The sequence below is a fragment of the Uncinocarpus reesii genome, genomic scaffold, assembly GCF_000003515.1.
Source record: "Uncinocarpus reesii 1704 scaffold_1 genomic scaffold, whole genome shotgun sequence".
NCBI lineage: Eukaryota > Fungi > Ascomycota > Eurotiomycetes > Onygenales > Onygenaceae > Uncinocarpus > Uncinocarpus reesii.
The window spans coordinates 1,881,745-1,892,175 of NW_003052500.1; the positions used below are offsets into that span (position 1 = coordinate 1,881,745).

Consider the following 10,431-nt stretch of genomic DNA (forward strand, 5'->3'; position numbering starts at 1 on the left):
CGACGGCGTTGTCATGTTCAGATATTGCTTTTGTAATAATACTTGGGCTCTTGTGGTATGGGTCAGGCATGTTGATTAGTATTATGATTGGGGCTGGAATTCAGGAACAACAAAATCATGAGAAGAATAGTCAAATCATCCCAAGCGCAATGGGGGATGAGAGTCATCTTCTATTTATCGAGCAACCGGAGGATGTCGTAGTTAACTAGCGGACTAGCTGGACCTCGAAGACGGGTTCACGAAAACAGGCAGAGCCATCCAACGCAACCAACCGAGGTCTGAAGCACAGCTGAAACCGCAATGAAAGGGCAGACGGTCCGACTTTTATAGCAGCCCGTCGAGTTCCAGCGCAATTCCTCAGCATTTCCGCCACGATGGAGATGAGTCAAGGCCTCTTTTTCGTGCATCAGACTTTCGGGTACTCCGCATGGAGAACCAACTCCCAAACCTTTTTTTCGCCCGTCGACGAAAACGCAGCGCGCGATGAGGAAACCTCCCCAGATATCCAGCCTGTTAATTGGTGATTTCCGCCAGAACTCCTTGCGCTCCCAACCCGACATTGCCCGATCAGACCTGTGCCATCCCTTCCCGTCTCCAGCAGAGGGCCCCCCCCGAACAGCAGCTCTCACAAGCTGAAGTCGCAATTTCCTCGAATCCCCTTCATTCGGGGTGTGAGTCTGGCCTGCCCGTAACCTCGTTCTCCCTCCACATCCCCCCCTTCCCAAGCCTTGGAACTCGCTTCATATATGTCAGGGCCTGGATCCTGTCCTAGTCGTTCTCATTTGGAGCCCCGATGCGCTTGTCCAGATTTCATAAAGCCTCCTCTCGTTGCTCTGTCTCCATTCCTATTCTGTCTTGCACACTTTCAACTTCCCGTCATCCCTTGGTGTCACCACTGCCCACCATGAGTCACTCACTCCCTCGCTATCAGCAGCTCAATGCTGTCCACACCTCCACCCCGTGAGTATCTCGATTGCCATGCACCGTCCAATGCCTCATGAGCTGACAGCCATCGTCCGTTCTAGAGAGAAGAACTTTGACACCGCCAATCCTGGCTATATCCGCAAATACCTTCGCACATATGGCCTTACGCCACCCCATGTTGATAGCTACGAGGTTCAAAAAACAAGATGTATGGAGTCAGCTGTTCAGGAGAACAAGAGGCGTTGAGCTCAGGTGCTAATTGCTCTGCCTTTGATTAGGTCTCACACAATTAGCACTCAAGTCAACAGCCATAGATAAATTTCTTTATCTGAGCGCCATCCGAAAGAACAATGTTCATTTGTTTTACCGCCTGGTGATGGATCACTTGAAGGTAAACAATCCATCCTTACCGCAATGTCACGATTGGGCCCAGTGAGCTCACCAGACGCAGGCACTGACACCATTGATCTACACTCCTGTGGTTGGAGAAGCTTGTCTGAAGTGGTCGGAGATTTACCAACAACCCGAAGGTAAGACGATCCATGCAATTGGTAGCAATCACATGCTAATGACCTGCCTCTCAACTAGGAATGTATATCAGTTATGAGGATCGCGGGAACATTGCGGCCATTCTAAATAACTGGCCTCAACCCAACGTGGAGATCACATGCATAACCGACGGCTCGAGAATTCTTGGATTGGGTGACCTCGGCATCAATGGCATGGGTATCCCCATTGGCAAGCTTGCACTCTATACTGCCTGTGCTGGCATTCGACCTGAAGCTACGCTTCCGCTCACATTAGACTTGGGCACAAGCAACAAGGCTCTGAGAGAAGACCCCCTATATATGGGAAGCCGCAGGGACAAGGTCACTCCTGCACAAGAACTTGAATTCCTAGATGAGTTGATGGTTGCTCTAACAGAAAAATGGCCAGGGTTAGTAATTGCCAGCCAGAGCAATCTTGTCAAAACAACAGGTCTAACATTGTTTGCAGTATCGTGGTCCAGTTCGAAGACTTCAAGAACCCTTTCCCCGCCCTTGAGCGGTATCGTCACAAGTATACTAGCTTTAACGACGATATCCAAGGAACTGGAGCTGTCATCCTGGCTGGTGTGATGAATGCTGTCAAAAAATCTGGAATTCCTCCACGGAATCACAAAGCCGTGTTCTTGGGAGCCGGTAGTGCTGGTGTCGGCGTTGCCAAGCAAATTGTTGATTTCTTTGTTCGCGAGGGAATGAGCGAAGACGACGCCCGGGCCTGCTTCTATCTTGTCGATACCAAAGGCCTCGTGACAGCTGACCGTGGCGACAAGTTGGCGCCACACAAGGTATACTTTGCAAGAACGGATAATGCCGGTCAACAGTTCAAAACCCTGGAAGACGTTGTGAACTACGTTAAACCTACTATGCTCATGGGATTGTCTACTCTTGGAGGCGTTTTCACGCCGCAGATCCTGAAGAAGATGAGTGATTGGAATAGAACTCCCATCATTTTCCCTCTGTCGAACCCTTCGGCCAATTCGGAATGTAACTTTGAGTCCGCTATTGTCAACACTGATGGCCGCTGTCTCTTTGCTTCCGGGTCTCCATTCCAGCCGTTTTCCTACACAAACCATGCCGGTGAAACCAAGACCCATTATCCCGGCCAAGGTAACAATATGTATGTGTTCCCAGGTATTGGACTAGGGACCATTCTCTCCAAGGCAGTGGAAATCACCGATAGCATGATCTACGCATCCGCGCAGGCGCTTTCCACCGCGTTGACAAAGGAAGAAACTGATCTAGGGCTCCTCTACCCCGACATTACCAGGATTAGGGAGGTCAGCGTGACCGTTGCGCGTGGAGTGATCCGCGCAGCTCAGGATGCCAAGGTTGATCGTGAAACCGGGATCCGCTCTCTCTCTGATTCTGACCTGGATGCTTGGATCAAGACCCGAATGTACAATCCTCATGGCGAGACCCAGTCTTTGGAGAAAGAAGTTGGTCTTCTCCTTTCTTCCATCGGCCGGTTTACTATGAGCACGGTCCAACCAGACGATTCAAAGCTGTGAGCTTTGGGCTGCTCAACTCCATGATTCCCTGACCGGTTTACCCATCAGTTTTCCCTTTGTGCATTTTATTTTCTAGCCAGCATTTTCATTCTAAGGTCGCCGACCGATTCACGCGGGGTAGAGAGGCGGGATCTGGGTCAAAGTCACATCATGAGTGTTTCTATGTTTTGATGCCTTGGCGGACGAAACCATGTACGCCCCAAATTTGTGATATCCCTGATTTCTGTATGCACCGAGGAGGCTCACGCATTCTCCCTTCTACTTTTTGTTTTTGGTTATTGATGCATTTGTGGGCCTGGTTAGAGGGTGTTGCTTTTAATTTTGATGCTTCTTCTTCATCGACTTGCTCCTGGCCATTTAATAATAATACAACCTTTTACCAGGAAACATTTGTTATACTACTTTGCTGTCTCGAGGGACCTCGGCGCCTTGATCGCTGTGAGCTGTAGCCCTATAGAGAGCCATCCCACCACCTTGGGCGCCCGAGCACGAGTGGAGCACAATAGGTCCTACGCCACGTGGCGAAGAAGAGATCCGGCGAGAGCTCTCCCCTGAAGAAGCGTTGGAGAGCCGGGGCCAGGATCTCCACATGTCAGGCTGTCAAGGCGGTTAGGGATAGAGCTCGGAGAAGTTCCGTGAAGCATAAATAAGCTCCCTCCAGCTCGCCAAGTGGACATTTCGGAGGGGATCCCCGTGTTGCTCTTTGTTTTTTTTTTGGATCTGCGTGAACTCCACTCTTGGGCTACTTTTCTTTTTGATCGGTTTTTGGAGATGTTTGCGGATTGATGGGTGGCCTTGTGGGGATGTTTTTCGGTGGTGGGAAGGATGTGGTGCGGGGACTCAGATCACGAAGCACGGGACAATTAGGAGAAAAATATTGCGGGGGAATAAGACAGAGAACATGTGCCCTTGAAAATGACAATAACTGTGAGGTGGAGCAACTTCTCCCGAGTCTGTATCGGATAGCGACAGGGTAAGGCATGCGGGGTAATAAGTATTGATTATCTGTGGCGTGCAGTCTGAGCCTTTTCAGCTCTGCTTTTTAGTCAAGATCCTGTTGTTTGTGCTCAATAACTATTACAGCAGGACCAGGTTTGGGCAAAGGCTTCAGATGTTTTTTCAGCGATGAAGCCGATCACACTCGGCAAGTCTAGATGCTCTAAGGTTGTGATGACAAACAGAGCGTAACTTACCTTTGGCAGCAGCACTCGACCGCTCTTGAGCTTGGACTTGTTCCTTTTCAATTTTGCAAACTTTTGGTAACATTCAGCAACCAGTTCCTTTTGATATTATATCAGACGAAACTATGTGGAGCAAGCCATGGGATCCTAGTGAAATGTAGAAGTACATACTTGGGATAAAATAGAACTTGTTCAATTGATCTATGTACTGGTGTTGAGGCCAGCTATATATAGGTATTGCTAAATTATCGCTATCAGATTTGTGTGTTAGACACTAAGAAAAAAGATAAGTGAGAGCTGACAAATCAACAAAGGAAAGGTATCTGAGACCATAAAGTACATCGCAATATAATTCTATATAAAAGTATTTACTACGGAGTACATACCCTGAAAATCTGTCCCCAACACTTGCACTTGGAAATTCACATTCCACATTCAATTTCTTGCAATTTGACTCACGTTCAATTCGCTAGGATCTACGGATTCGATCCCCATGCTAGGGATTAAGGGATTTGATCTCATGATCAATTTGCTAGGGCAAGGGAATCACCATGCAGTTGTGATTCGCTATCAGAGACACTGGTAGGCTGGGCCGGCGGGACCGGGATCCCGACCCCGGTTCCGGCTTTCCCGTCCCATTATTTCCCTCCCATGGAATGGACCTGCCGGGACCAAGTATAGCGGGGATGGGTTGGGCCCGGGACCCCAAATGCGTGGGCAGTGTGTGAACTGAATCATGTATTCCCCGAATGCATTTGGAATAGTTTGAATCCAATTTAATTCAGGTCCAGAAATATGTAGAGACTGTGTGCGGAGTACATGTATCTGAATCCTGGTCCTGCTAGACCAGTCTAGGTGTCGGCGGTTCACCAAATCTCCATCCCCAGAGTATCAAAAGCTGGAGGTGCCATGCACCCTCTCCCGCCCCAGCCAAGTCAGACAATGTGATTTCGGCTGATCCGGCTACCAGCGGCGTCGTAGTAATCAACAGTACAGTGCTGCCGTCTGTCGCTTCTGCTGGTGTGCCAGCCGTTCCTAAAAAATCCTCTCGTCAGCAGCCTAGTTGTGATGAGGGATGCAACGAACTTACACCACACTGGCACTCGCAGCCCGTGCAGGCGCTTGGCTAATGACCAAGTTGATAATCCTCATCCTCTCCGCAGGATTGTTCGAGTACATGTTGGACGGGTCAAAAGTAACATCGCTGGAATGCATGGTGAACCAAGCTTTTGCGCTGTCTTTGAGAAACCAAGATGGAAAATGAGCTTAGAAGGAAGACGGCTTTTGGCAGAGGCAGGTGTTTGAAGAAAATTGAGCCATGGTGAACCCACGTCAACTTATATTTCTTGCTCACCAGAGCCCAGCCGGACACTGACCATCTTGCAATCCAGGCCCTGCCTTTGGAATGATCCTAAGTAGTTGATCGATAACGTACTCACCAAAGGAGCATGTTGAGCGGATAGTTAGTCATGGCCAATGAAAGCCATTATTTATAGTGTTGATGCACCTCAATCACCAAAACGAAGCGGATGAATGGAAGATTGAGATGAATGACACGAGCTATGACACCTGATCACAGATGAAGGCGCATCAGGGTCAGTTCTCTTGTTGGGGCAAGTGAATCACAATGCAGTTGTTATTCGCTACAAGAGACAGGGGGATTGGAACCCCGTTGGAGGAACAAATAAAGACCGAGAACGCCAAGGGCATCAAGCCCTCAAGCATTAGTTAGCGCGACACACCAACACATGGTTGGCCGGGCCGCCATGGTCCATGTATGTAGTTAGACCGTAGCCATCCTACCAAATACTCACAACTAATTTGCTCTATCATAAAAATGGTACTCCGTGACGCAGTTCCGAGACTCGTCCAAACCAAGGGACAGAAACACCCCGTGTACGTAACCGCACAGCGGGCGCGGGTACGTTCAAAAACCCATGCTCGAGCTCAATGTAAAAGATTTGGCGGGGTCGGCGGGGTCAGAATAAAGCCGCTAACTAATCTACTTTGGGTCTAGGGGGTGTTTTGCTACATTGTATACGCGGGGTGTTTCTGTACACGGTCTTTAAATGTATACATACCCCGAAAACTTTGTTCCACGCTCTTTGGGAATGTCTACGCAGTTTCTCTCGAAGTTTCGGACTTTCCCATCACAATCCTGCATCTCTTACAAAACATTCCGCTCAGTAACTCTTGTACAACGCAGCCCCACCGCAGCCATGAGTACCTCGTCTCCTCCCACTCCGCCATCAAGGGCCTTAATAGATGGCGAACGGCGATTCAAAGCTATTACATTACCCTGTGAGTGGGTAGAGGATTACCGCCCAGGTGGTTATCATCCAGTTGTTCTCGGTGATGTCTTCAACCACCAGTACAAGGTCATCCGGAAACTTGGCGAGGGCTCCTACTCAACGGTTTGGCTCGCCCGTGACCTGAAGTGAGTTCATCTTTTGCATTTTCTACCTACAACGCTATATATTATCGTCACTCATTTCTTTTAAGAGACAGTGGATATGTCGCCCTGAAAATCCTTGTATCGGAAATCTCAGGGTCGACAACCGAGCTACAAATCTTACGCCACATCAATGAAGTTGCACCAGTAGAAGGGACCCGATATATCACACGACTGCTAGACGAGTTCGAACACCGCGGGCCCAATGGTGTTCACAAGTGCCTGGTCCTTGAGCCCATGGGTCCGAGTGTGAATACTATGGTTGAGGAGCTGCCGCAGTTCAACCCTCGTAGGCGAGAAATGAAGGTCCGCTATCCGCTTCAGATGGCAAAGAGCATCCTCAAGCAATCCTTACAGGCTCTTGTATTTCTCCACAAAATTGGTATCGCCCATGGAGACTTCCAGCCGGGTAACATACTCTTCACTCTTAATGATGTCGACTCGACGCCCGAGGACTTACTCCGGCAGGAGGAAGATTTGCAAGCCGGGTCGATCTCGCCCCCGGTGCAGAGGCTAGACGGTAAACAAGATAAATGGGCTCCTCGATATCTTTGCGTTGCGCAGCCACTAGTGCGCTCTGCTTGCTACGCCGAAGGGTTTAAGGTCAAATTATCTGATATGGGCGGTGGTCAGTCTCTCGCGTTTCGATTATCTGTCCGTTTTTCTTGACAAATATCTATACTCATACCTGACCGGCCTGCATAGCATATTTCTTTACCGACCCGCCAACAAAGCCTGTTACTCCACTCGGTCTTCGAGCTCCCGAATTGATTCTTACCGGAGCCGTCAATAATACCGTTGATGTCTGGAGTTTCGGTTGCCTTGTCTTTGAGCTTATCACCGGACAGCCACTCTTCTGTATACCATACTCCGGGATGGAAGATGACGATCATCTTCTCTCCCTCACCACCCAGCTTGGCGCCCTTCCCGATGAGTTATACAAGCATTGGACGACTTCGTCGCTCTACTTTACGCCTGAGAGGAAGCTCTTTAATTGCCATCTTGGAGGAGTTGCTCCGGGGGAGGAACCACTTATGGTGGAGCAGACATCCATGGAAGAGTCATTCGATCGGGCAAGCCCGGATCTTGATGAGGAGGAAGCCCACAAAGTGAAGGCGCTCATTCGATGGATTTTGCAATATGATCCCGCGAAGAGACCTTCGCCTGCGGAAATCTTAGCTGATCCATGGTTCTGCGAGATTGATGTTGAAAGCAACTAGTCCAAGGTATCTATAGTCTAGTATCTTGCATGGCCATTGTCATACTCCAGACGTTGGTACTCCGCTTATGGTCTCTGGTGTTGTGTTTCTGGGTTAGGAGCAATATCCAAGTCAAAATCAGAACCACCTCGGTTTTAAACATGGAGATAGCATTTCGGCAGTCTGAAATGTGTGTTGCTGTGGGTCAAACTATATCCTGGTGATTCTGTTACAGTCACAAATCACAGCTTCAGCATTGTTGGGGATGCATTCACTACTCTTTTTCAGATGATCCCACACTGGGAGATCATGTTACATGTAAGAGAATATTCATCAAGACCATTCAAAAAAGACTGGATTTCTGTAATGGTCAAATCAAGAATGCATGATTAGTCAAGTCATGTTTCTGGTTATAAGGTGGGACATACACTTTTATATTGATAGTTTGTTGGAAGCAGCTAATGTGATGAATGGAGCTGTTCTTTACAGTATATCTCTGCTGCTCCCAACCACTGGTGGGGAGGAGTTGTATTTTTGACTGTACTTTATTATTTGGTTTTTGAACTGCAGAATGCATTGAGCTTGAGGTAGTACTCAATTTTGGCTGCTAGCCACTTCAAAGACAATTGCATTTTTGACTGCAGTTTTGTTTCTTGTTGCCTCATTCATTGCTTATAGAAGCATGATGTCAGTAGTAGCACCCCGAGCCACATTTTGCAAACAGTACAAACATGCATCATATCTGCAGAGAGCCAGTTATTCATAACCTCCATCTACCAAGTCGCTTGCCAGACCAAGTCATCCCCCGCTCTTCATCAGACTCCTTTCTTTTGTCTGCGTGCATCCAGCCTATTGGGCTGTTGGGCTGTTGCAGAATCCTACTGTAGCACAGTGCCACCTAGTGCAAAAGGGCTACCACCCCATATTGGCACCACGGTCGATTTCCACCATCCGCAGGAATTGGCTTGGTTGACAACAGCTTTGTCGATCAGTTTAATTGCCCAAAGCCATGGCATGCGCCTTTGCTGTGGCCGCTTCCCTGATCCTCCCTGTCCACTAACGTAGAGAGCTTCCTGGACCGCTCGCACACATCCGGCCTGGGGATTTTTCTGCCCTTTTCTAACTTAGAATGGACGCTTCCAAGCTCGATGTTTTGCTACTCACTTGACCTGGCTAGCTGGGTGTAACGGGGCCTAATGTACACAGCCTAGGCCAACAAAGGCTCTGGAAATAGGTGTAATGCCACACTTTGAAGCACAGCATGGGCTGAAAATTTGTCCTCTACATCACGATGTATATGTGTATATACATGCCCATCAACGGGAAACGGCAGATCTCTTGTGGTCCCTCGGGGCTCAAGGAGATATACCATTGGCGTGAATCTCTGCACGTGTCCTGGCTACAATACTTTTCTCGCGCATGAAGTTCAGATTTCATCGTATCTGTGACCTAGTGTCTATTTTGCCCATGCTGGATAGGGTTGGAGGGTTGCTACCTTGAACGGCACTGTTCCACAGCGTCCAACGGAGGCGATCGAAGACGATGAACACAATGATTATACTTATCTGGCTATATCCCTCATTTTTTTCGGACTTTTTTGATCTTCGAGATTTTTAAGCAACAATGACGCCAGAGATAGATACCAGACATTCAAGCAGCGACGAAGTTAAAGTCGAACAAACTAATATTGAGCATTCTTCAGAAGCATCTCACGAGAAAGATGTCGAGGCTGGGAATGCACCACTTGTCCGAGCTCTTGGGGAAAGACATCTACAGATGATAGGAATCGGTATGCAGGGTTCTTCACTTATGACCATTATCTTGCTAACTAAAAGAACATTTAGGAGGCTCAATCGGGGCTGGTTTGTTCATCGGGTCCGGAAAAGCATTAAGCACCGGCGGCCCAGCTAGCTTGGTACGATTTGTTATCGGATTCCAAAACATACAATTGCTAATGGTTTCGACCCATTTGCAGTTGCTAGGGTTTTCTGTTGTTGGTATTATGGTGGTGTGCAATATACAAGCCTTGGGCGAATTAGCCGTAACCTACCCAGTGAATGGCGCTTTCTACATGTACTCAGTCCGCTTTATTGACCCAGCATGGTAAGCATCACTTTTGTTTTTGGATTATTGATTGCCTGAGCTGATGTCCGATTTTCCTAGGGGGTTTGCGATAGGATGGCAGTACGCGATATCGTGGCTGATAACTCTCCCGTTTGAAATCACATGTGCAGGGCTGACAATCCAATTCTGGACATCAAACATCAACATTGGAGTCTGGGTTGCTGTTTTTCTTGGAACATTGATTGTGATACAGTTTTTCGGCATCAAAGGCTATGGAGAATGTAAGGGACGACTTATTTCTTTTTTCGAGGGATTCAAACGATGATATTGGCTGACAATCCATATAGCTGAATTCATCCTTGCACTTATCAAAGTCATAGCTTGCATTGGATTGATTATTCTCGGGATTATCATCAATGTCGGCGGTGTGCCAACGGACACTCGGGGTTACATTGGTGGAAGATATTGGCATGACCCAGGCGCTTTTCGGAATGGGTTTAAAGGCTTTGTATCTGTCCTGGTTGCCGCTGCATTTGCGTATGGAGGTGCTGAGATGGT

General features: G+C 48.2%; 4 protein-coding genes across 4 annotated transcripts in view; 3 read left to right on the forward strand and 1 right to left on the reverse strand.

Annotated features, from left to right (window-relative positions):
* Nucleotides 1-904: 904 nt before the first annotated feature.
* Nucleotides 905-3,590, forward strand: UREG_00830 (uncharacterized protein; the record flags this gene model as incomplete). Its single annotated transcript, XM_002541270.1, is given in 8 exon segments — nucleotides 905-960; nucleotides 1,026-1,132; nucleotides 1,316-1,454; nucleotides 1,526-1,861; nucleotides 1,921-2,576; nucleotides 2,601-2,973; nucleotides 3,361-3,415; nucleotides 3,435-3,590. The coding sequence occupies 8 exon segments, from the start codon at nucleotides 905-907 to the stop codon at nucleotides 3,588-3,590; spliced, it is 1,878 nt and encodes a 625-aa protein (XP_002541316.1).
* Nucleotides 3,591-5,093: 1,503 nt separating this feature from the next.
* Nucleotides 5,094-5,373, reverse strand: UREG_00831 (uncharacterized protein; the record flags this gene model as incomplete). The annotated part of the gene is made up of 2 exons (XM_002541271.1): nucleotides 5,094-5,193; nucleotides 5,249-5,373. 2 exons carry the CDS (start codon nucleotides 5,371-5,373, stop codon nucleotides 5,094-5,096), a joined length of 225 nt encoding a protein of 74 aa, XP_002541317.1.
* A 622-nt stretch (nucleotides 5,374-5,995) lies between these two features.
* UREG_00832 (uncharacterized protein) lies at nucleotides 5,996-7,830 on the forward strand (the record flags this gene model as incomplete). Its single annotated transcript, XM_002541272.1, has 4 exons — nucleotides 5,996-6,079; nucleotides 6,176-6,459; nucleotides 6,667-7,238; nucleotides 7,316-7,830. 4 exons carry the CDS (start codon nucleotides 5,996-5,998, stop codon nucleotides 7,828-7,830), a joined length of 1,455 nt encoding a protein of 484 aa, XP_002541318.1.
* A 1,602-nt stretch (nucleotides 7,831-9,432) lies between these two features.
* The window catches only part of UREG_00833 (uncharacterized protein), a gene marked incomplete at both ends in the record, with an annotated part of 1,976 nt that continues 977 nt past the window's right edge, over nucleotides 9,433-10,431 (forward strand). The window contains 5 exons of the mRNA XM_002541273.1: nucleotides 9,433-9,598; nucleotides 9,654-9,724; nucleotides 9,785-9,912; nucleotides 9,973-10,154; nucleotides 10,221-10,429. Of these exons, the coding sequence (XP_002541319.1) occupies nucleotides 9,433-9,598; nucleotides 9,654-9,724; nucleotides 9,785-9,912; nucleotides 9,973-10,154; nucleotides 10,221-10,429 (756 nt within the window). The remainder of the gene's footprint in view (nucleotides 9,599-9,653; nucleotides 9,725-9,784; nucleotides 9,913-9,972; nucleotides 10,155-10,220; nucleotides 10,430-10,431) is intronic.